Consider the following 23,911-nt stretch of genomic DNA (forward strand, 5'->3'; position numbering starts at 1 on the left):
TCATAGGGTGCAGGGAGGTGAGTGGGTAAAGAACCTGTCATCACACTCATATTGGAGGGACAGGAACTACAATAGAACTCATAAAGGGGAATGGAATCTGTCTTCTGCATGAGGAACCTTACCTCTGACATTTTCTAACTTTTAGGTGCTAGACTTTGCAGACTTACCATTATTTTAACATAGGTTTTTGTATGATTTACATATTTATATTAACCAATCACACTCAGTTTTGCGTGTATCAAGTACTACTAGCTCACTGATCCCAGAAACAGAACTCAAAATGTATCTCCTAACCATCTTCTTAATCCACACAATCATCAGTGGCCTGCCAGGAGGGGAGAGGGAACTCTCAGTACTCGGCTGTTTATCCTGAAATGTAGGTTGTGGAGGAGATGTGGCTGAGTCTCTTATTTTGTCTGGATTGTAGGGGGAACCACCAGAGGGACAGATCTTCCTGTAGAAGAAAGATGTCAGATATGGAACTTCCAATATGAATAATTAATGTCTCATTGGGTATTGGAGGTATTCCATGTATTCACAGGAAAGACTTGGAGCCCCATAAACTGCTCAGCAAGGCACCAGCTCTTCCTGCTGCTCACAATTCAGATTCTCCTACCAGATGAGTCCTCAGTTCCCTAGCCAGTGAAGTGGGAGGAGGGTGGACAACTCTGGAGCAGGATAAGAGTGGATTCTCTCTCTGCTTTTACCAGAAGGGAAACTGCTCCCATGCACTCCCGCTTACTTTAATATCTGCTCAACAACTCTAGGTTGCTAAGTTGATATCAAGCCACAGGTCTTTGTAAGATTACTAATTAATTGACCAAAATGTCAATCTTGGTATAATAGTATCTTGATGTAATAGTATCAAAGCAGAATGCTTTATGAACTTGTTGGCTTAGCTCCTTTAGCCTGCTGGGCTGATGTGAAGGCAAAGGTGTGTATGAGGTTACTGAGTGGGATGCTGGTTACAACTGTGTTGGCATAATGTCAAAGGATAGGCTGTGGTGTAGCCACTTAGCAACTCTAGTTTACTAAGATGATGTTAAGACTCAGGCTATTTAACTGAACACCTCCAGCTTGCTGGTCTGATGTAAAGGGGCAGGTCTCTGGGAAGTAAGGTCACTGGCTCAAAAGCTACTGCTTGATGGGCTGATATCAAGGCTAGGATATCTGTGATATCACTGGGTCAGCATCTCTAGCTTCCTCCATGTCTCTTGAGGCACATTCCTTGGTAAGATAACTGTCCCAATCCCTCTAGCTGTCTAGTATATCAAGGCAGAGGACCCTCTAAAGTTACTGATTCAGCATCTGTAACTTGCTGGTCTGATGTTAAAGCACAGCGTTCTGAGAGCTCTCAGTTCTTGACATCAACCAGGAGGGTCACTGCCTCACCTCCACTGATTGACTGGGCTGATTTTGGGGCAGAGGCTTCTAAGAGGGTTACTGATTTAGCAACTACAGATTGGTGGAATGATGACAGGTGAAAAGCTCTGTGAGGCTCTAGCTCAGTATATTCAGCTCACTTGCTTGATGTTAGTGGACATGCCTTTGTGAGGTTACTGATTCATTTCCTATAACTCACTGGTCTGGTGTCAAGATAGATTGTTTTTGCTGAGCCAGTGAATTCACACTTCTAGCATGTTGGTCTGATGTCAAGGCACAGGTCTCTGCAAGATCACTAACTCAGTATGTGAAGCTTGCTGATAAGGCTCAGCCTCTTTGAGATTAAGTATCAAAGGGGTAGCCATGTTAGTCTGGATCTGTAAAAGTGGCAAAGAGTCCTGTAGCACCTTATAGACTAACAGACGTATTGGAGCATAAGCTTTCGTGGGTGAATACCCACTTTGTTGGATGCATGTAGTCAAAATTTCCAGAGGCAGGTATAAATATGCAAGCAAGAATCAGGCTAGGGATAACGAGGTTAGTTCAATCAGGGAGGATGAGGCCCTCTTCTAGCAGTTGAGGTGTGAACATCAAGGGAGGAGAAACTGCTTTTGTAGTTGGCTAGCCATTCACAGTCTTTGTTTAATCCTGAGCTGATGGTGTCAAATTTGCAAAAGAACTGAAGCTCAGCAGTTTCTCTTTGAAGTCTGGTCCTGAAGTTTTTTTGCTGCAGGATGGCTACCTTTAAATCTGCTATTGTGTGTCCAGGGAGGTTGAAGTGTTCTCCTACAGGTTTTTGTATATTACCATTCCTAATATCTGATTTGTGTCCATTTATCCTTTTACATAGGGACTGTCCAGTTTGGCTGATGTACATAGCAGAGGGGCATTGCTGGCACATGATGGCGTATATTACATTGGTGGACGTGCAGGTGAATAACCGGTGATGGTGTGGCTGATCTGGTTAGGTCCTGTGATGGTGTCGCTGGTGTAGATATGTGGGCAGAGTTGGCATCGAAGTTTGTTGCATGGATTGGTTCCTGAGTTAGAGTTACTATGGTGTGGCGTGTAGTTGCTGGTGAGAATATGCTTCAGGTTGGCGGGTTGTCTCTGGGCGAGGACTGGCCTGCCTCCCAAGGCCTGTGAAAGTGAGGGATCGTTTTCCAGAATGGGTTGTAGATCACTGATGATGCGTTGGAGAGGTTTTAGCTGAGGACTGCATGTGATGGCCAATCTTTGAGACTGTTCGTTCTGCAGCTTTAGCATACTGAGCTAGTGTCAAGGCTGCAAGGGTCATTGTTTCATAAACTCTGTATTACTGGCCTAATGGCAATATGCAAATTTCAATGAGCTTTCATATTCAGTCGCTGGGCAAAAGCTAAGTTACGAGCCTTTGCAAGGTTATCTGCTTATCCACTCTAGCTTTGTAGGGCTGTATGAAGATGTGCATTTGTGAGTTCACTGGCTCAATAACCCTAACTTGGTGAGCTGCTGTGAAACCACAGATCTCTGAGATTGCTCACTGTGAGTACTGGCTCAGCACTATTGGTTAAGGCCGATCAAAATAGGAATGGGAGCACAACAATTTGTGGTTTCATGTGTATTAATATATGGTGAAATGACATTCCAACGTAAAAGATGATGTACTGTATGATGAGAGGAAAAATGGTCCAGTGGTTAGTGTACCAGCCTGGGCTTCAGGAGACGAAGTTTCAATTCTCTACCCTGTTGCAGTCTTCCTGTGACACCTTGGGCAGTTTCTCATCTATAAAACAGAGATAATCATACTTCCCTACCTCCCAGCGATGTGGTGAGGATTAATGTATTAAGGGCTGTGGTGCATATCAAGTAGGGTAGGAAAGGAATCAGTACCTGCTAAACACAAAAATGTATCCTACTGGAAAGGAGGGATAGTGGGAAGCAGCAGGCTTTCTTTGTCAAACAGAGGGGGAGTCCTCAACAGGGACAGATCTTCCTTTAGTAGAAAGGAGGCATACAGGAGACTTCCAGCTTGGACAGTTCTCCCATCAGGCACTGGTGCTAGTGGTATTACTATTCATTATTTGTATTACCTTAGTGCCTAGGAGCCCAAGTCATAAACCAGGCCTTTGTGCTACGCGCTGTACAAACACAGAAAAAGACAGCCCCTGCGCCGAGGATCTTGCAATCTAAGTATAAGAGATAGCACATGGATACAAACAGAATGGGGAGTACAAAGAAACAATGAGATAATACTGGTGACAGACAGCAGTCACTGGTACTGACCAGACTGCTTGGAGCAGTATAAACTTATGAAAAAGGCACCAGCACTGTTTTGGATGGCCTGAAGGGGAGCAAGTTGAGTAACAGGGAGAAGATTGCAAGCATAGAAGACAGACTGGGTGTGGGGTGGCAGAAGAGAAGAGACTAGGTTTTGGGTCCTTCAGTGTTTCTAGCACATGAGTTTATCATGAGTCTTGTGATATTGGGTGACTTTCTTAAAGCCTCTGCTTCTGGAGTCATGTGATTATATGAGAATCTAAGCTTTAATTTAAACAAAACAAACCACCCAACCCCATAGCGTCTGGCCCTGCTGGTTACAGAGAAAAACTGGAAGATGGGAGCTCTAAAGAAAATTTAAATAAAAGAACCCCTGTTGTATTATTTGTTAACAGTTCATGATTTGGGGGGCTGGGACTCATGACTGTTGTACACTGGAGCTGGTTGGGACACTGCCTGACAGGCTGGTGAAAGAGCGCTGGGCCAGGATTGGCAGCAGAGCTCCTGCAGAGCAGGCTGGGTCCAGGCAGCCCATTTACCAGGCCATGCGGAGCAGGAGGGATCTGGGCTGGGCTGCCTGAACCAGGCTAAGAAGGTGGCCGCAGAACCCGAGCTGGCCCCAGGTAGGGTTGCCAGGTGTCCGGTTTTCAACCAGAATGCCCAGTTGAAAAGGGTCTCCGGCAGGGCCGTTAAAAGTCTGGACGGTGGTGCAGCGGGGCTAAGGCAGACTCCCTGCCTGCCCTGGCTTTGCGTGGCTCCCAGAAGTGGCCAGCATATCTGAGTCCTAGGCGCAGAGGTGGCCACAGGGGCGCCACATGCTGCCCCCAAACTGAGTGCCGGCTCTGCAGCTTCCCGGCCAATGGGAGCTGTGGGGGCGGGACCTATGGCAGTGAGAAGAGCCCCCCCCCCACCCCTCTAACTCCAATGCCAGCCACTTCCAGGAGCTGCCTGAGGTAAGTGCTGCCTGGAGCCCAAACCCCCTGCCCCATCCCTGAGCCCTCTCCCAGAGTCCACACCCCCTCCCATACTCCAGCCCAGAGCCCCTGCCTGCACCCCCAGCAAGTCCTCACCCCCTTTTGCACCCCGATCCCCTGCTCCCCCCTCCCCGCCTGGTGAAAATGAATGAGCCACAGAGGGAGGGGGGAATGGAATGAGCGGGAGCAGGGCCTGGGTGTTCCGATTTCTGCAATCAGAAAATTGTCCACCCTAGAGTAGAGGGGCAGGGAGCCTGCAGCGGCGGGAGCAGGGTTAAGAGCCCCAGAGACACTGGCATGCTTGGTGCGGGTTCCGGGTCACGGGGGCGATGCGATTCCCCCTGTAGGAGTAGAGAGGCTGACGCAGCGCCAGAGCTACAGCGCTCTAGGGCCTCATCCGCAGACGAGGCTCCTTTTCCCCTGCCCGGCTGGAAACCGGAACCGGATGTGGTGTCCCGGCCCGGGCGGTGCCTGTAACCGCTCGAGCCGCCTGCGTCATGGAGTTGAGGCCTTCGCCAGCCTGGAAAATCGCCCAGACCATAGAGCTGCTGAACGCCTTGGCATTTCCGGCTTGAGCTTACGTCACATCCGTGCGGTTCTGAGATGCCGGTAAGAATTGTGGGGGGAGTCAGAAGGGGGTGGGGGTTCCGAATTGGGGTGCGCGCGGATCAGTCCCGTCCCCGGGGCTCTGCTGCTCCCCCGAACCTGGGGGCTCGAGCGGGGCGGTTCTGGCTCTCCCCTTTCTCGGGGGCTGGAGCCCTCCCCGGAGGGGCTGAAGCTGGGGAGCGGGGCTCAGAAGGGAACACACCCGGCAGGCAACCGCGCTGAGGGGGAGCCTGCCCCGAGGGGGGCGGGGTGGGAGCGCGTGTGTGCCACACACACCCCCCCTTCCCGCCCACACAACTGTGCCTGTGGGTCTTGGGGCCTCCCTCGGTTCCGTCCGGCCCGGTCCCCGGCCTGGCCTCGGGCTCTCCCGGCCCGTCGCGCCCCACTTGTCTGTCTTCACGGCCTTGGCTTATTTCGCCCGCCAGCTGCTCTGGGCAGCGCCCGCAGACACCGTGTGAGGCTGGCTGTGGTGCTGGCGTGTGTAACACTGATGCCAGGAAGGGTCATATTGAAATCTCAGACCGCTTTGGAAGGGCTGCAGAGCCGCACTAGGGACCCGGGCTTCTTCGCTCCTGTAACGTAACCAGTGCAACTTGGTTGGTCCCTGCATCCCTTAGGTAGTAGCTTATTTCACTGGGTGTGATGGCCACTGACCGATGAATGACCCAGCCAAGTCTGCAGTTTGAAAGGCAAAGGGGATCTTAGAACATGAGCAAAGTAACAGGAGTCCCCTTGAAGCTTTAATCCCTGTTTTTATTTTATGATTATTTACTTATTAAGTTCAGTCAGTGGGCTTGTCGCTGTACAGTTAGTACAAGACATGGCTTCTGCCTAGAGCATCCTATATCTGGACAGACAACCCATGGGGAGTCCTACAAGAGGGCTCTATAATAGTTTTTGTGCTGATCTGACCTGGAATGAGAACTTGTGTTTTTTCAGATTATTACATTTTTTAGGACTTGGAAGAAGCTGTGATATTGATGGAGCAGGAGAACTGGATATAATAATTTCTTGCTGATTCTTATCACTCCTATCTGAGGACTTTCCAGAAATGGGAACAAAAATATATCTAGCTTCCTTCCTAATTTGTAGAAAAAATAGCATGGTTAATTTATAGGTGCAGTGTGTATGAGACCTGAGGTGAAATTAAATCAAAAGAGATCTGTGAACATCAGGGACTTTTTGACATTCAGAAAACAGATGACTTTTTGGGAACAGGTTAGCAGAGCTTTCTTGATTATGGATCCTTGGCTATGGAATTTCATTCCACCGACAATCTGAATAAGCCCAGATGTTTGCAACAGCCCCTGAAGAATGGCTTGGCAATGCTTCTCTGTATATAAGCAACAGAAAGTACTGCTTTTTTTACTCTGTGTAGTCTTAAATTAGATAATAGAAGGGAGGCATAGAGACTAGTTTTTTAAAATTGAATTTGTCTTTAGACTGTTTTGTTAGCATTCTGATACCGTTGTGATAGTACTATAAACACCAAGATGAGTGTAAAACAGAACCTCAAGAAATTGGAGAGACCATCCGTATTGACAGGGATTTTGTACTCCTTAACAATACTCATATATTTTTTTTACTTTGATTCGTGAGTGATAGGTCTCAGCTGCTTACACTTCCATTCTTTTATTTGTTTTAGGTTAAATTGAATATCTGCCTAGCACAGCTTCTTGCAGGAAGACTGCACTGCTTAAAGGCTAGGAGACTATGAGAATAATCAGAGGGGACTGTTCACTCTGAATTCTAAACTTGTGCCTTGCCCAGAACAGCTGCAGGAATCGGAAACTTGAATCAATGTTATCGGATGAGTTAGAATCCAAACCAGAGGTAAGCAGCTCAGAACTGGGTTCAGTTCCTGACTTGGTTTCTGTTTCATGGTCCAACTCTTAAGTTCAGCAGAAGAGGCAGTTTGCCATGTAGACGGTAATTCCTCAAAACTACCTAAACATAGCAGATAATGATAGCACTCCCTATATTTAAGATTGCAGAATATTTTCTCTTATAATCAGACATTTTCAGTGGTTTATAATATTGTAAAGTATTGACTTTTTGGATTGTTTTTTTGTTTGAGCAAAGTCTCATCAGCCATTTTTGAATAAAATAACGGTGGCTGAGAAAATATATTTTCCCGTTTTTTTGTTGTTTTTTTTTGTTAATCCTTGTAACAACTTCTTTCCCTCCTGCCAGAGGGACGCTACTAGATTCTGGAAATTCGGGTTATTCCAGAAGTTTCCAAATCTTTGTTCAGACTGCTGGCTGGTCACATGGTGCTTGTGGCTCCCCTTTCATTCCAGCTTCAAAATTGCATTAAAAGAAACTAAAAAGGCATTACATACCTTCTTAATGTGACTTTTCCATGCGATCAATCTCTTTAATTGTCCCAGGGATATCAAGTGATTGTGAATGGGAAGGGAGGTGTCCCTGAGACTATTTCTCTGTTAAGATGTGACAACTTTATGAAAATGTTTGACTGTCCTTGGATTGTTTGTGGTGGAGTTGGGAGGGGGTCAAATTGATAATGTTTGGGAGGAAGGATTTAAAAAAAGCCATTGTGGTGTTTAAGATCATCTCTTTGAGAATGTTTGTAATAAGGGAGATTTGATACTCTTACCTGTGCCTGCTGCTTTTATCCTATTGGTTTTGCATACTGGTTTGGTGTCATTATGCTGGGGAAAACTAAAAGACTCCCTCTGTTAGAAGAGACTTTCTGCTGTTGCTTTTGGCCGCATCTAATAGCCTAACGTTACTACATGTGGATGGATGGTTTCAGCCAAAGCCACCTTGTAGGAGGAAATCTTTTTTTAAAGTATCTCTAGTAATAAGCCAGGCCACATTTCATTATATTAATATATATTTCATGGCATGCAATAGGGGCTATGGATATAATTTAATATTTCATATTTATATCTTAAAAAAACCACCCCAGTAACTTTGAATGACTAAGCTATCAAGATGTGCAACTCTGTTAACCACACCCTGTTGTTGAATCTTGTCTTAAACTAAAAAGTAAGATCTCAGGAGAGGGAATATCTGTTAATATGTGTTTATAGAGCACTTGGCAAAATGGTCCCCAATTTTGATTGAGGCCTCTGGATGTTACTTGTATTATAACTAATAAGAATTGATGATCTTTTAAATTGGGTTTTGGATTCTGGCCCAGTTCATCTTGCATATGGCCCTCTGAGTGCCACACCAATAAATTGGTTAGTCTCTAAGGTGCCACAAGTACTCCTTTTCTTTTTGCGAATACAGACTAACACGGCTGTTCCTCTGACACCAATTTAAATTATCTTCACAATATCTTAGAGAGTTAGGGAGGTGGGGGAGCTGGTAAAGATATAGATAAATTAGGGTCTGAAATTTCAGGGGTCCACTAATTTTGGGTGTAATATAATTCTCAATTTAAGATGCCTAGGACCTAATTTTGCAGAGGTTTAAAAGACTGGCAGCTCCCATTGACTTCATTTGGATTTGTGAGTGCTCAGCACTTCTGAAAATAAAGCTCAGAGTGTGTAATTTTGGGTACACAGAAAATGAGGCACGCACCCTGAAACTGTGACAGTACTCACTATTGTAACTGCACCGGTATTTTCCCCTGCCCCCACTCCAGGAGCAGCTAGACTGGTCTTCATCCATCACCTGTCTCTGGATAGGGACCCATGTCCCATTTCCTTCTGACCAAGGGTTTTAAGGCTACACAGCTCCCTGCCTTACACTGTAATATCCCCAATAAGCCAGTCTGCCTAAAGGCAAGAACCTTGCTTTGCTTTCTCTCTGAGGGCTATGAATATATGTATTGCCAGCAGTTACAAGTTACCACACAGCTCTTTCTAAGCAAGCAATTTTATTCTTAAGGTAAAAGCATTTAAAAGAAAATGTAATAAAAACAATAAGCAGATTTAAACACACTAACCATATCAGGAGTCATCCATCAGTCTCTTGGGGCTTAAATAGGCCAAAGTCATTCCAACCTTTCCGCGTGGGTTGGGGCCCCATTGGACAGAAGGTCGTGTCCATTTGCCGGATCCAAAAGAATTCCACAAGTCAGTTCAAGCTCATTCTTTTATATCAAAAACCCTTTCTTTGCTTCATAATGTCTGGAAAACCCACCCTGAACCAGTATATGCAAACTGCCTTGGGGGTGGAACTTCTCTTGAGTTGTTTAGTCTCAGTTACTCGCCTTAATCATCCCCCACTGTGTTTAGGTACTGTAGGAGCTATGGTAACCCATCCTCATGGAGCAGAACACCATCATATATAAACTATTTATAAGCTTTCAGCAGTATGGTGCCCAAAGATATTACATGGGGTTGCTATATCTGTCACAATTACCTCTGTTAATTAGTCTATATAGTGACGTACTCCCCATCTCATAGTAAGTCTGAGTTAGAGGTAGTGATGGAACCCAGCTCTATTGGTCCCAGATCAGTCCCCTTATCATGCAACCATTATTTCTCTGTCTGCAGCCCTCTGTCTCATTCATTAGTTGCAAAGTTGGAAGGTGTGTAATGAGGGGGAGAACTCCTACAGATAGCCAGCTTTAGTCACTGAGCTGTATGTGAACATATAATTAAAGGCTATATCACAATAAGGGTAAAGTTCTCTTAAGATTTCTTTTGGAATTTTATCTTTTTAATTTAAAAGGACATAGAAATTCCATCATATATTTATTTATTAGACAGCGGTAGAATGCTGGGTGTCTAATGGACAGAGCACGGAACTGAAGGATAAGACTCCTGAGTGGTATATTTTTAATGATTCTCATCCATATGTGGGTTTCAAAGTATTTTGTGAATGCAAGCAGGAGTAGCTCCATTTTACAGACCCCAAGCACATAGATTTGGCATATTCTTTCTGAGGCAGAATGTCTTAAGTCGATAAGATCTGAGTTCTCTTTGTAGATCTGCCAGAAATGACCTTGTGCAGCCTCTCTGTTCCCCAGGAATTTATCCTCATGTTTTCTTAGGTGTGAGGTTTTGATGCCTTGCTTGATAATAAGGGTTGAGTAGTGCTCAGAATTATTGTGAGTCATTGGAAAAGGTTGGCCTGGAATTAATGGTCTCTTGGCTCCTAGCCCACTATTTCTTCTGTAGGTCAAAGGGTGTTTTGATTTGCGGGTGGAATTTGACAATGGTGAGAGGATCAATTTTTTTCTGTCAATGTCCTGGAAGTAAAACTTTGCTTTCACTTTGGAATGACAGAGGTTTAGAGGGGCCCAGGAACATGCCCAGTGTAGTGTGGCAAGAGTTTGAACTTAGAGATTTTGTGATGAAGAGAGAATGAGTAAACAATGTACAAATTCTACAGCTCAGAACTTGGCCAAATCTGGGCAGACTTTCAGAGGGACACTTCTCTGACTTCAGGATTAATTTCTTGTCAAATTTTTGGTTCCTGCTCCAAACCCTTGATATGCTAGGGTTATCCCAAAAATATTTATTATATTGACAGAGCTCCCTACTGTTTTACTCCCTACATTCTTGAAAAGGGCTAATCCATTTTTGATTTAAAAATAATTGTTGTTAAATCAACTTGAGCCAGAGATTAAACATGGAAAATTTTGGATTGAAAGGTTAGAGTTTGACAGTGATAAGGGACAGAAAATGAGGGTTGTAATGGCAAGTAATATGCAGCTTTAATAATAGACATCACTACTACCTATAGTGAGCTAGGCTCTCTTATTGAATTTCTAAAGAAAAATCAAGATTATCAATCTCATGAAATAATTGGGGATGTCATGTATAAATGCTAAATTTTTCAATTATGGACTCAATCCAGTTCCCACTGAAGTAAGTGGGAAGACTTCCATGGACTTCCAAGAATGTTGGGTTGGGTTCTGTGTGTATTACAAGGTAGAGGAAGCCTAAGTCAATGTCTTTTGTTATCTCATTGGAACCTTGTGCTATAAACAGATTTGCTCACTGCTGAATCCTATTTTCAAGATCCTCTCTTTTTCAGCTGCTGGTTCAATTTGTTCAGAACACATCTATTCCACTGGGGCGGGGGCTGGTGGAATCAGAACCTAAAGGCATCACCTGTCTCTCCCTCCTTCCTGTGACTGAGACCTCAGAATGCAACAGACTGATGTTGCCAGGTAAAATCTATGGTACAGGTTTGTGTGGGAGTGCTATTTATATAGCTGTCTCCACTGTGCCACTGCAGCATGTTCTCCCTACTTCTTGCTGAGAAGGGATCCTGGTGGTGGAGGAGGGATAGGTTCAGAAGAGTTATTAGGACTTCTTCATTAATGGTGGAGCTTTGCTACTTAGAGATCTGTGATCTCATTCTCTTCACTAGATGATTCTCCAAGTCACACTAACTCCTCCAAAGATGTTCCTTCATCTGCTGTCTTGAGAAGCCTTCAGGTAAATGTAGGCCCTGACGGCGAGGAGACAAGGGCACAAACAGTACAGAAACCACCTGAGCTCCTGTCAAGTCCAGAGCCTTCCGGTTTATTGCAAGACCTCCAGCCCAGTGACAGCACTTCCTTTATTCTTCTCAATCTAACAAGAGCAGGTAATTCCCCTTCTTGTTGTCATCTGGCTGGATCTGTTTCAGACAGTAGAATGCGGGAGATACAAATGCATCTTTGTCCCAGCTGCTTATGAAGGGGAAATATGAAATTTTCTGGGTATTGGTGGATATTATTCAGGAGCATGTAACCATCAGCAGCTTTCCACAATACAGAGGTCAGTGGAGACTTAATGCAAATATTATGTCTGTACCATGGATATTAGATTCTGAGAAGCAAGAAAGTCCCCTCTCATTGACTATCTTTCTGTCTCATGGAGCTGCCATCTCTTCCAGGCCTGGGCTGTCCAGCAGAGCACCTGGTGTTTGTTCAGGATGAAGCAGAGGATTCTGGGAATGACTTTCTCTCCCATGACAGCACCGACAGTAGTACCCCATGGTTTCTACGAGTGCAGGAATTGGCCCATGACAGTTTGATTGCTGCCACTCGAGCACAGCTCGCAAAGAATGCCAAAGCAAGCAATAATGGTAGGTGATGTCTTGTTACTATCTTAAAGATTTAACCTTCTGTTAAAGGCAACTAGGTGTAGCTTTAGTTGTGTATCCTATCTGATTGCAGGATAGTTTCTAAATAGACAAAATCGTTATAGTGGCATTGTTAGCACCTCTATAGTTAAGGCTTTATTAAGGCTTTCTGTTAAAGCAAGGTTTCAGTATCTCTTAGGACTGAAAACATACAGATTTAATTTTCTAAGAAAATATGTTCAATAGTTTGAGTTCAAAGCAGTTCTTCAACTGTAATACCTACTCCAAAGTTATCTCCCCAAAATTTTCTGTGGGTGAAGACTGATGCAAGACAATCATTTAATTTCTTTGCAATGTCCTTACCTCCTTCATTCCCTGGTAATCCAGTAGACCCACCAATTCTCTTGCAGGCTTCCTGCTTCTGATCTGCTTAAAGAATCTTTTGTTGTTTCTTCTTGTATACAGTTTGTGGTCTTCAAATTACCTTTTAATCCTCATAATGTCCATTTTTCATATTGCCTGCTTTATTTTATGTGCCTTTCTAGTGGCTTAACTAGGTTTGGTATTCAGTTTTCTGAGGGATGCCTGTTTGATCTATTAATTATATTGTGGTCACTTAATGGCTTAACTACAATTATATCTTGAAATAATTAAGTCCTCTTCTGTGCTCTAGAATTAGCTGTTCCAAGAAGTCGTCATTTAAGGTGTTGAGAAATTGCTTATCCTGACTGAATCCAGAGGTGACATTTGACTATTTAATATTTGGATAGTTGAAGTAACCTAATATTACTATTTAGTTGATATTTGTGGCCTCTGATCTCTCAGCATTACACACTCCCTATCATTAATCTGATTTGGAGGCAGCTGATATGATATGGTACCTTGCTGGGAATAGTTTATAGGCTTGGGAAGACAGGTAGACATGTATGTGGTCCCTGCAATGGGCTGGGTAGAAATATCTAGTTTTTAGGACTAGGTAAATGCATGATAACCAGGAACACATCTGGTTTATAGGCCTGGATTATACTCAGGGTTATCCTGTCTCTTTCATACAGTAATCCATCTCCGCTGTGGACTTTGACAGTTCTTTCTGTTCTGTTCTAGGTGAAAGTGTTCATCTTTGCTCAGGAGATGGGCAGCCGAAAGATTCCAGCCCCATCCCTCACCTGTCCCGCGTAGAGAAGAAGCTGAAGTGCACAGTTGAGGGCTGTGATCGGACATTTGTGTGGCCAGCCCACTTCAAATATCATTTAAAAACTCACAGGTAAGTAGAGCAGAGATCTCTGCTATGGTGACCAAGCAAGACCTTACAGAAATTCCCAATCTTTATACAAAACATCATTTATTAATTCCCATTGTGTAAAATCTTTCTTCGAAGCTGAAGGGCAAAGGGAAACTCAAAATTGAGTAAAACCCAGATTTAGCTGCTGAATGGTCTCCCTAACAAGGGTTTATGGTCAACGCCCCTCTTGCGCACACTCAGCCTGGCTGGAAGGGTATCCAGTACAGAAAAATGTTTATTTTGAAAATTCCCTTTATCCTCCATGAAATCCACTGTGGCTTAGGGAAAGCTGACCTCTTTACAGAAAAGCTCCTAGTTCATAGAAAACATTATTAATGTAAACTTGAAAATTAAAAGGAAAAAGTGTTGCTGAATAGGCTGGAACTGGCCCAAGTGTTTCTAGAAAAATATTGACTCACTTGGGTTTTTTTGGTGGAAGGGAGCGCACAAAGAAAATGAGACTGGGCTGCGGTATGGTATTTAAATCCAAAGTCAGGAAAACAGGGTTCTTGAATTTTGAGCCTCCTCACCTTGGCACTGTCTCTTATATTCACACCTGTCCCAAAAAAGAAAAGACTCAAGAGTTCATACTAACTTAACAAAATAGAGAAATTGAAAGGAATGGTAACTGTTGAGCCGATCTCTAAATTTGGCTCTCCCCTCAGAAACTAGAACAGTGTGACTGTATGTGTTAGAGTCATCTCTGTGCCACATACATTGAAAAAAGTAAGCCGGATTTAGGCTCTTCCTGCTGGTCGTTAATGATATTTTAAAGTGGAGCTATCTAAAATATCCTGTGTGACGGACAATGTTAACTCAGCTTCCCCATCTCGTGTACATGTAGCACTCCTATCCCAATCCCAGCTATAGTAAGGGTGTTGCTACGTCGAACTCTGGCATATGAGGGAATGTTATCACATCTGTGCATTATGTTGCCTTGCACAAGGTCATCTGTCCCAAACAAAGTTGAGGTTGCAAAAAACTTGTGATATAAGCCAAAGAGGCTTGGACTTATTTTCTGTTTTCTTTTTCCAACAGATTTTACAACTTCTGACCATGTGGTAGAAGCTCCTTAATGAGTAATCTAGTTAAATACAGATTTAAGCCACTTACCTGGTTAGGTCACTTAATTTCCTTGTGCCTCCATTCATTTCAGTTGAAAAGTGAGTGAAAGGTAGAAACCTTATTTAAAAAACAGATGTTGCAGCAGAGTTGAATATTCCTGAGAAAATTGTTTCGTAACCCATTGCTGCAGTTCTTTTGTTGCCTCTCAGGAATGATCGTTCTTTCACCTGCCCAGCAGAAGGTTGTGGGAAAAGCTTCTATGTCCTGCAAAGGCTGAAGGTACACATGCGAACTCACAATGGTGAGAAACCATTTGTCTGCACTGAGGTGGGCTGTGGGAAGCAGTTCACAACAGCTGGGAATCTGAAGAACCACCTGCGGATTCATACTGGTGCGTTTAAATCCCAGATCTTCTTCATTAAGGAAACACTCCCCAAGAAATGGTCCAGCGAGACCAGTGTCCATATGTACCTTCGCTGGTATCCTCATCTTCCAACTTACGATCACTTATCAATGTGATTAACCACCTGTTTACTCGTGCAGTACCTTACATAATTCCTCTCTTCTTGGAGCTTACACCCTTCAGATGCTGTATACTTTTATCATGTTCCTCTTTTAGTTGTCACTTAGCCAAACTATATAAATTTCTGTTTTCCCTCCTAAATCAGTCCCAGAACCTTTTTAAATTCTCAGAAGACTGTGGTTCTCAGGTGGATGATAACTGAAAATTGGCATTTTAAGGGTTTTTGGAAAAGTCATTTTAAATTCTTATGAGTAAAGAGGCAAAGTAGGTTGAGATACTTGTCCAGAGTGAGTCCTGACCTAGCCCCATGTCCTTGCTGCTGTTGAATTTAGATATACAGTCCTAACTGGACTAGTGACTGATTCAAGTGGTGGCATATATTTGCTTTGGTATAAATTTAAATGAGACCTAAACATGAACTTGTTGATAGAATCTAGATTAACTTGAATTTCGCTCCCTCATTACCTGTGCTACTTGTAAAATAAAAGTTAAATATGTTGAGAAATGTCTACAGAGGCAATGTTTAGAGAGGAAAGGATCAAAAATCATAGCTGAAAGGTCTATTAGGAAGAAGCAATGATAATGCTTAGTACAGCATTCTGATAATGTAAAGTGCTCCACAAATGCTATGCTAATCAAGGTGTACTGCTGTATGCTTGGCCCTCGGCATCCAGCTGGACCTGAATTCTATGACAATTACATTTAAAATAAAAAATGAAGGTTTCTAATAAATATAAAAATGAATAATTCAATTGTACTGTAGCCCCTGTTTGTTGTAGTATACATTAAATTTATTTTTAAGTTTCCACACATTTTCAGTTCTTAATATGCTGCAGATTTTTACATTGACAGTCCAGATCTGCATCATAGAAATTGGGGGACTAGCTGAAGATCTTGGCAGCTAAGTAGTGGGTATTTGGGGCTTTATATTCCTAGAAAAGTATGGGGAGTCAGTGTGTAATTGAGATAAGCACATTATCTGGATGTGTCTGCTAAAACGTTCAATAGTTTAATAGTCCCCAACATTGACATTTAAACTGAAATCTTTAGGTTTCAGTGTTAATAATCGATTGAAATGTACGGGGCAGTCTGTGTGTCTGAGAATATTGTTTGAGACTGGAGACTCAGGAAGAGAACACTGCATCAGTTCTTACTCAGTTAATGTTTTAAAATTACTTTTACAATTGCAAAGGCTGAAAACAACTTTATTAAAATGAAAGCTCAGATTTTGAGTGTAGTTCCACAAACACTTCTGCAGCACAGAACATATGTGCTCCATTCTCATGTTTTGTTTTATATTGCACCAATGTGCTATGTGCTTTGTGGATGTCTATGAAGACAAGATCCTTGCTTTGAAGAGTTTACTGTCTAACTAGAGAACATACAATTGAAGGATGGGAGCTGGGATGTAATGGAAAGTGATATACCAGAATAGTGAAGTTTTGCATGTGTAGTGATAGTGTGTTTGGGGTTGTCTTTGGACTCAGTTTTCTACTTTGTTAATCTTTCTCTGCAGGGAGATCTAAGGTTGGTTAGCCCTGATGTTGTGTATACTGTGACTTCAGAACCCAGCAGAAAGTAGCATATCTAAACTAAAAAATGTCTCGGACCAGTTGTTCCCAAATCGTGGCTAGCAATAAGTGGCAAATATTTGCTTTGGTGTAAATTAAATGAGACTTAAGGAAGTTGGGGGAACTGTCCTCATGTACCAAACATGAAGACAGTTCCAAGTTGTGGTTGTGTTCAAACAAACCCACCATCTATTTCTATAGATAGAACTATATGCTGAGCCACTGATTGGGTGTCATCAGTACTAATTTTTCTTCCTAATATTTATATTGAGCAAGATTGTGGAAGTTACATAAATGGCTGATGAGAATCTTATGCACGCTCTCACTACCACAGTACAAGTCAGAGCATGTTACCTAAATCCCTTTCAGATATATCAAATACCCCAATAACTATTAAGCCAAGCAATAAATTGCATGGGAGAAGAGTTAGAAAGAAGAAGTCACATTAAATATATGAGCACTCTTTTCACTGATTTACAAAATTACTGGATGAAGGGTATGTGATAGATATAATATACATGAATTTTTCTATATCATCTGACACAATGTCTCATTAGTCTTGTGTGAAGTATTTCAAATTGCCTTGGCAGTGACTGATGCATAGCATAAAATTTGTCTGTAGGGCTGTGATTAAGGGGTAATAATAAGCAGCAGTGTACTGAGTTGTGAGCAGTTCTCTAATGGATGCTGCAGGCATCTGTTTGTCCTAATTTTATTTAACATCCTCGTTAGTGACCTTGAAGAGGGTTAAGAACAGGTTAATGAAATTCATAGATGATTCTAAATTGGAAGATGAGAACGCCGATGAGGTTGGAGAAATACAAAGGGATCTATAAAGATTAGACATATGAGAAGGAAATAGCAATGAGATTCCGCCTAGGAATATGAAAACAAATACATCCGGGGAATAATAAGCCCAAACACAGATATTCTGTGGGAGGCAGAAGACTAAGAAGCAGTATTGACTGAAAGAGATCTAAGGGATGATAGTAATCAGAAAATTCAGATATGGATTTGAAATATGGTATGGCAACAAATCAAGCCCATGTGATTTTTGAGCTGCATAGAGATGAGCATGACATCTCAGAGCAGCCAGGGTTGTAGTCAGTTTCTACATAGTTCTTATGGAACCACACCTGGAATATTGTGTTACTTTGTGGGCACCTAATACTGGAAAGATGTTTTAAGAAACAGATGGACAAGCTGAGCCCTGATTGGCTTCTTTTTGTGAGTCATGGGCTGGAAATGCTATGGAAGAGTCACATTCAGACTGGAGGAGAAGGAGTTTCAGCATAGACTCTTGACAGCCAATGAAGAAGTTGCATTAAACAAATTCATAAGGAGTCTGCCTTCTTGGTGAACTTTGGTAGCTGTAATGTAAGGCCAAGGGGGAGGAATGAATGTGGATGAGGGATGTTACAAGAGGTTGGAAGATAAAATGTTGTACAGGTGTTAATGCCTAAGAACTTGTGTTTCATGCAATACAGGAGAAAAGCCCTTCCTGTGTGAGGCACAAGGATGTGGTCGTTCATTTGCTGAATACTCCAGCCTTCGGAAACACCTGGTTGTCCACTCAGGTAGGATAGATGAGGCCTATATGCTAAATGTCTGTGTTGCAGTATTTTGGTCTAGTTTTCAGTAGAAAATCCCCTATTTTCTGTGGAACTGTTCTTTGTGGTGTTGTGGGTTTTTTTTAGTACTTCCTTCATGGACAACGTGTCCTGTACCTGGTATCTGCCCTGTCCTGGATCTTGTGATCTCCACCCTCTGCCAGTCTCTGTCATTATAGGATCATAGAACCGTAGGTCTGGAAGGGACCTTGAGAGGTCATATAGTTCACTCCTGTGTACTAAGGCAGGACCAAGTATACTTAGACCATCCCTGATAGGTGTTTGTCTAATCTGTTCTTAAAAACCTCCAATGACAGGATTCCACAACCTCCCTTAGAAACCTGTTCCAGTGCTTAACTACCCTTATGATTAGAAAGTATTTCTAATATCTAATTTAAATCTCCCTTGCAGCAGATTAAGCTGATTACCGTATATACTCGATCATAAGCCGGTTCGTTTATAAGCAGACTCCCCCACGATGGATAAGTAAAAAGGGAATATTTTTATGACCCATTCATAAGATGACCCTATAATTCAGGGGTTGGCAAACTTTGGCTCCCGGGCCATCAGGATGAGCTGCTGGCGGGCCGAGATGGTTTATTTACCTCGAGCCTCCGCAGGCACGGAGGTAAACCAAAGTAAACAGTGTCCCGGCGTGCCAGCTGCTTACCCTTAGGGGCCGGGACATCAACTGGTGGGGAAATTTTTTGGGGGGAGAAGCTGGGGGTCAGGGGCGTAACGCCTGGGACCCCCACACACTCCCCATCCCATCCCTTCCCACCTTATCTGGCGAGGGCCGGGCGGGGCGTCGCAGCTGCAGCCTGCTCCGGTGGGCCGGGGCCAGAGCTGCAGCTGCTTCGGAGGCTGGGGGGAGCGCAGCGAGGTCAGAAGCGGAGAGACTCTGGCCCTGCCTCTTCCCTTCTGGCTCTGCTGGCTGTGCTGCCTCTCCTTGCTCCCTCTGTTGCGGGGAGGGGCTGTGTCCCACCTCTCCCCTCTCTATACCCATTCATAAGATGACCCCCTTCTCTGATGCTTCCCTTTTTTACTAAAAAAATTTGGTTTATGAACGAGTATATACGGTACTTCTTGCCCTTTAAGTGGACATGGAGAACAGTTGATCGCAGTCTTCTTTATAACTGTCTTGCACGAATTTGAAGATTATCAGGTCCTCCGTTTTCTTTTCTCTAGATTAAACCTATCCATTTTTTTTTTTAACCTCTCATACGTAAGGTTTTCTAAGCCTTTTGTTGTTTTTGTTGCTCTCCTCTGGACTCTCTCCCATTTGTCTATATCTTTCTTAGAGTGTGGTGTCTAAAACTGAACAAAGTACTCCAGCTGAGGCCTTATCGGTAGGACAATAGCCTCCTATATCTCACATTCCTGTTAATATACTCCAGAATATTAGCCTCTTTTGCAGCTGCATCACATTGTTGGCTCATATGCAATTTGTGATCCACTATAACCCCCAGATCCTTTTCACCAGTACTATCACCTAGCCAATTATTCCCCATTTTGTAGTTGTGCATTTGATTTTTTTCCTTCCTGGTATTTTCTTTATGAAATGTTATCTTGTTGATTTCAGACATAAGAACATAAAAATGGCCATATTGGGTCAGACCAGTGATCAGTCTAATCCAGTATCCTGTCTTCTGACAGTGGCCAGTGCCTCTGTCCAGTTCTCCAGTTTGTCAGTGTTTTGGATTTTAACCCCCTCCTCCAAAGTGCTTGCAGCCACTCCCAGGTTGGTGTCATCTGCAGATATTATAAGCATACTCTGCACTCCATTATCCAAGTCATTAATGAAAATATTGAATAGTACCAGACCCAGGACAGACCTCATCAGGCCCCCACTAAATACGTCCTCCCAGTAAGACAGTGAACCATTGATAATTCCTCTTTGAGTACAGTGTTTCAACTAGTTTGCACCTACCTTATACTAATTTAATCTGGACCACATTTCCCTAGTATGCTTATGAGGGTGTTATGTGGGACTGCATCAAAAGACTTACTAAAATCGAGATTACTCCAGGGGAATTTCTGTGCCACTATGAAATGCAGACTTTTGCAGAAATTAATGTGCGCGCAGAATTTCCTTTCTCCTACAGAAATGGGCTGCAACGTTGCTGGCTGCCACTAGGGGCTGTTGGACCTGGCAGAGCCCAGCTTGCACATAGAAGATCCTGCTGGGGGGAGGGGAGGAAGTTAGAGGGTTCCTGGCAGCTGCAGTTCCCAGCATGCCCTGAAAGAAGGAGAGGCTGGCACATGGGGAAACTCCACACAAGCCTGGGACTGAGCAACAAGCTGTTTCTCCCTCTGGATCCCTGGGCTCTGGGGAGGGGGGCAGGTGTCTGGGCTGGGGGGGCATGGCTGGGCTCGGGGCGGGGAGAGTGTGCTTGTATCTGGGCCAGGTGGGCCGTGCGGCTGGGGGCGTGGGGGTTCCGGTGTATTGGCTGGGGGGTGGAGAGCTGTGGATGGGCTCGGGAAGGGGTTTAGGGATATCTGGCCCCCCCAGCTGGGCTCTGGGCTAGGAAGGAGGCAGAGAAACAAGAACTTAGTTGTCATAGGGGTTTCTTTAACTCTCTACTCCTGGGGGAATTTTTGTGTTTGCCTGTATTGTTACAGACATACTTGCTGACAAGTACTTTGAAATAAATTACCAAAATAATTGAAACTGGTGTGATCATGTAGTGTTATTTTGACAAATTTTGCAGAACTTTAAAATATTGTGTGGAGAATTTTTATTTTTTTTGGTGCAGAATGCCCCCAGGAGTAAAAGATTGACTACTTCTGCTTCCTCTCCATCTGCTGGGCCAGTAACCCTGTCAAAGAAGGAAATTAGATTGGTTTGGCATGATTTGTTCCTAACAAACCCACATTGACTGCTACTTATCACCCTATTATTCTCTAGGTATTTGCAAACTGACTGTTTAATAATTTGTTCCAGGATCTTTCCAGGTATTGAAGTTAGACTGACTGGTCTATAATTCTCTGGGTTCTCTTTGTTCCCCTTTTTTAAAGAAAGTACTATGTTTGCCCTTCTCCAGTCCTCTGGCACCTCATCTGTCCTCCATGAATTCTTGAAGATAATCACTAATGGTTCTGAGATTGCTTCAGCTAGTTCCTTAAGTACCCTAGGGTGAATTTCATCTAGCCCTGCTGACTTGAATACATCTGACTTTTTTATATAAATATTCTTTAACCTGTTCTTACCTTATTCTTTTACTTTGTGTTTTTTCCATCTTGTTAATATTAATTGTGTTAAGCATCTGGTCACAGTTAACCTTTTTTGATAAGACTGAAGCAAAATAGACATTAAACACCTCTGCCTTCTTGGTCTCCTCCCTTATTTGCTCTCCTTCCCCACTAAGTAGTGGACCTACACTTTCCTTCATCTTTCTCTCTCTTGTTCCTAATGTATTTATACAACCTCTTTTTATTGTCATTTATGTCCCTTGCTAGGCTAGGTGCAACCCTGTGCTTTAGCCTTTCTGATTTTGTCCCTGCATGCTTGTGCTATTCCGATACTTATTGTGATGCTGACAGCCCAGCAGATCAGAGCCGTAGGCCAATTCACTTCTGTGTGAATATCAAAGAAATGTTAAGTAGTCTAGTGTACATAGATTAACTCACTTATGTGTTAATAGATATTGTTTTAACCTGTCTATATTCTGTTGATTGCTATCGCATTACGTTATGTATATTCCTGTACTTAATTAACCCTAGATCAAAAGGTGAGTTAGTATTAGGATGAGAATTTACTTGATGTGTAAACTTCATGAAAACTAAGGAAGGACTGATGTGTGCTATTACATTACAATTTACATAGTTTATATCCTGGTAATTACTTTTACCAATCAAACACAATTGGAGCCTTGGAAATGTAAATGAAGAGGGCTGCTAACTTTAAAGCCTGGGTCATTATGTTCAACAATGGAAATTTGCAGACTCAGTGTGCATTTAGTCAACCAAGGAGAAGCCCATACTGTGAATGAAAGCACTTCCCAGATTGCTTTCCATGGAAAGGAGCTATAAGAATGGATCCAGGGAATATATCTATGAACTATTTGGACACCTCTCAGGGAAGCATTCCAGATGCAAGACAGAGATCCCCAAAATTGTTTTGGGTAACCCTGAGGGACTTCTAGAAAACTAGCGGATTACTACATCTCTGCTGTCATTTTGGACTTACAGACTTATTGACCTGTTAATGTATTTTACCTGCTTTCAACCTTTCAATAACGTTTCTTTTTCTTAGCTAATAAATCTTTAGTTAGTTTACTAGAGAAATTGGCTGCCAGCATTGTCTTTGGTTGGAGATTGAGAGTATCCATTGACCTAGGGTAAGTGACTGACCCTTTTGGTTGGGAGTTGTCACTGTGCCTCAGTGGGTCATAACTGAGAATACCAAATTCAGGACAAACTGCTGAGAAATAGGGCAGACACCCCCCCCCCCAAAACTGGTGGTTATTCTCCCATAAGATATACCAGACCAGCAACAGAAGTAAACTTCTGTTGCACCACACTGGCTAACAAGAAGTCAGAAAAGCAGTCTCCTTAGGTATTCCAGTCCTTGTATCCCCACCAAAAACACTAGACTTAATGATGAGTGGTTATTTAAAACCAGTTTCATCAACCAAAGGGTTTTTCTGATTCCAAAGGACCTGCCACATACCCAGGTCAATATATACTGCCATATACCCAGGTCTTACCTAATGATCATGCTGTTGCTAGTTTTTAGTATCTAAAGATTTATTTATAAAAAGAAAGAAAGGTGAGAGTTAAAATTGGTTAAAGGAATCAAATACATACAAAAAGCGCAAGGTTCTTGGATCAAACTTGTAGCAATGATGGAATAAACTGCTGGCTTGTTAAGTCTTTGGTTACTTCCAAAACATTGAAAGGTCCTTAGTCCTTTTGTTAGAATGCTCCCATAGTATAAGTTCATAATTCAGAGGTTTGAGCAGGAAAGAGGCAAAATGGAGATGCTTCCAGTGCCTTTTATAGCTTCTGCCATGTGGAGGGAAACCCATTTTTTTCAAACAAAGTCCTCCGCACAGATTGTGGGAAAAATACAAGTAACAAGATGGAGTTTGGAGTCACATGGGCAAGTCACATGTCCATGCATGCTTTGCTGAGTCATAGCAGATGTCTTTACCCATGTCAGGTGTGGATAGGTTTCTTTCATGGTTCATTGTGTTTGTTGATGAGCCATCAACTTGAATACTCCATTCACAGTGTGCTGGCCATGGATGCAAACTACCATGGGGCAGACACATTTGAAGTACAGGTACATAGTCAATATTCATAACTTTAGCTATAAAAATTATACATGTATACAAATAGTGTAATCATATTCAGCAAATCAAAACTTTTCCAAAGACATCTTACATGACATACTTTGTACAAGATTTGTTGCAATTATATAACAGTGGTAGGAACAATGATCTACATGGTCATATTTTAATCCTATAACATCACAGGAGTAACCTACGGTGATGTGATATTTGGCATAATGACTAGTATCACAAAGTCCAGTTGTCTGGATGGTAATATCGGCTGGAGCGCCTAAGGGGGCTATCCGTGACTCCATGGTAAGGCTAATGTAGTGATCCAGGAGTTCACGTTTGTTACTGGCTTAG

The 23,911-nt window shown here is 42.9% G+C and overlaps 1 protein-coding gene across 3 annotated transcripts in view; it reads left to right on the forward strand.

Annotated features, from left to right (window-relative positions):
* The window catches only part of ZNF410 (zinc finger protein 410), a 31,601-nt gene that overhangs the window by 1,710 nt on the left and 5,980 nt on the right, over positions 1–23,911 (forward strand). The window contains exons 1-8 of one of the 3 annotated variants that reach the window (XM_048855967.2): positions 4,537–5,225; positions 6,868–7,055; positions 11,184–11,319; positions 11,523–11,741; positions 12,033–12,224; positions 13,326–13,485; positions 14,778–14,959; positions 18,150–18,239. In XM_048855967.2, coding sequence (XP_048711924.1) covers positions 7,023–7,055; positions 11,184–11,319; positions 11,523–11,741; positions 12,033–12,224; positions 13,326–13,485; positions 14,778–14,959; positions 18,150–18,239 — 1,012 coding nt within the window. In that variant the 5' untranslated portion in view covers positions 4,537–5,225; positions 6,868–7,022. Of the gene's footprint in view, positions 1–4,536; positions 5,226–5,489; positions 5,840–6,867; positions 7,056–11,183; positions 11,320–11,522; positions 11,742–12,032; positions 12,225–13,325; positions 13,486–14,777; positions 14,960–18,149; positions 18,240–23,911 lie in introns of those variants that run through there. The other 2 variants (XM_048855971.2, XM_048855969.2) reach the window with 2 other exon arrangements.

This window comes from Caretta caretta, chromosome 6, assembly GCF_965140235.1.
Source record: "Caretta caretta isolate rCarCar2 chromosome 6, rCarCar1.hap1, whole genome shotgun sequence".
Lineage (NCBI taxonomy): Eukaryota > Metazoa > Chordata > Testudines > Cheloniidae > Caretta > Caretta caretta.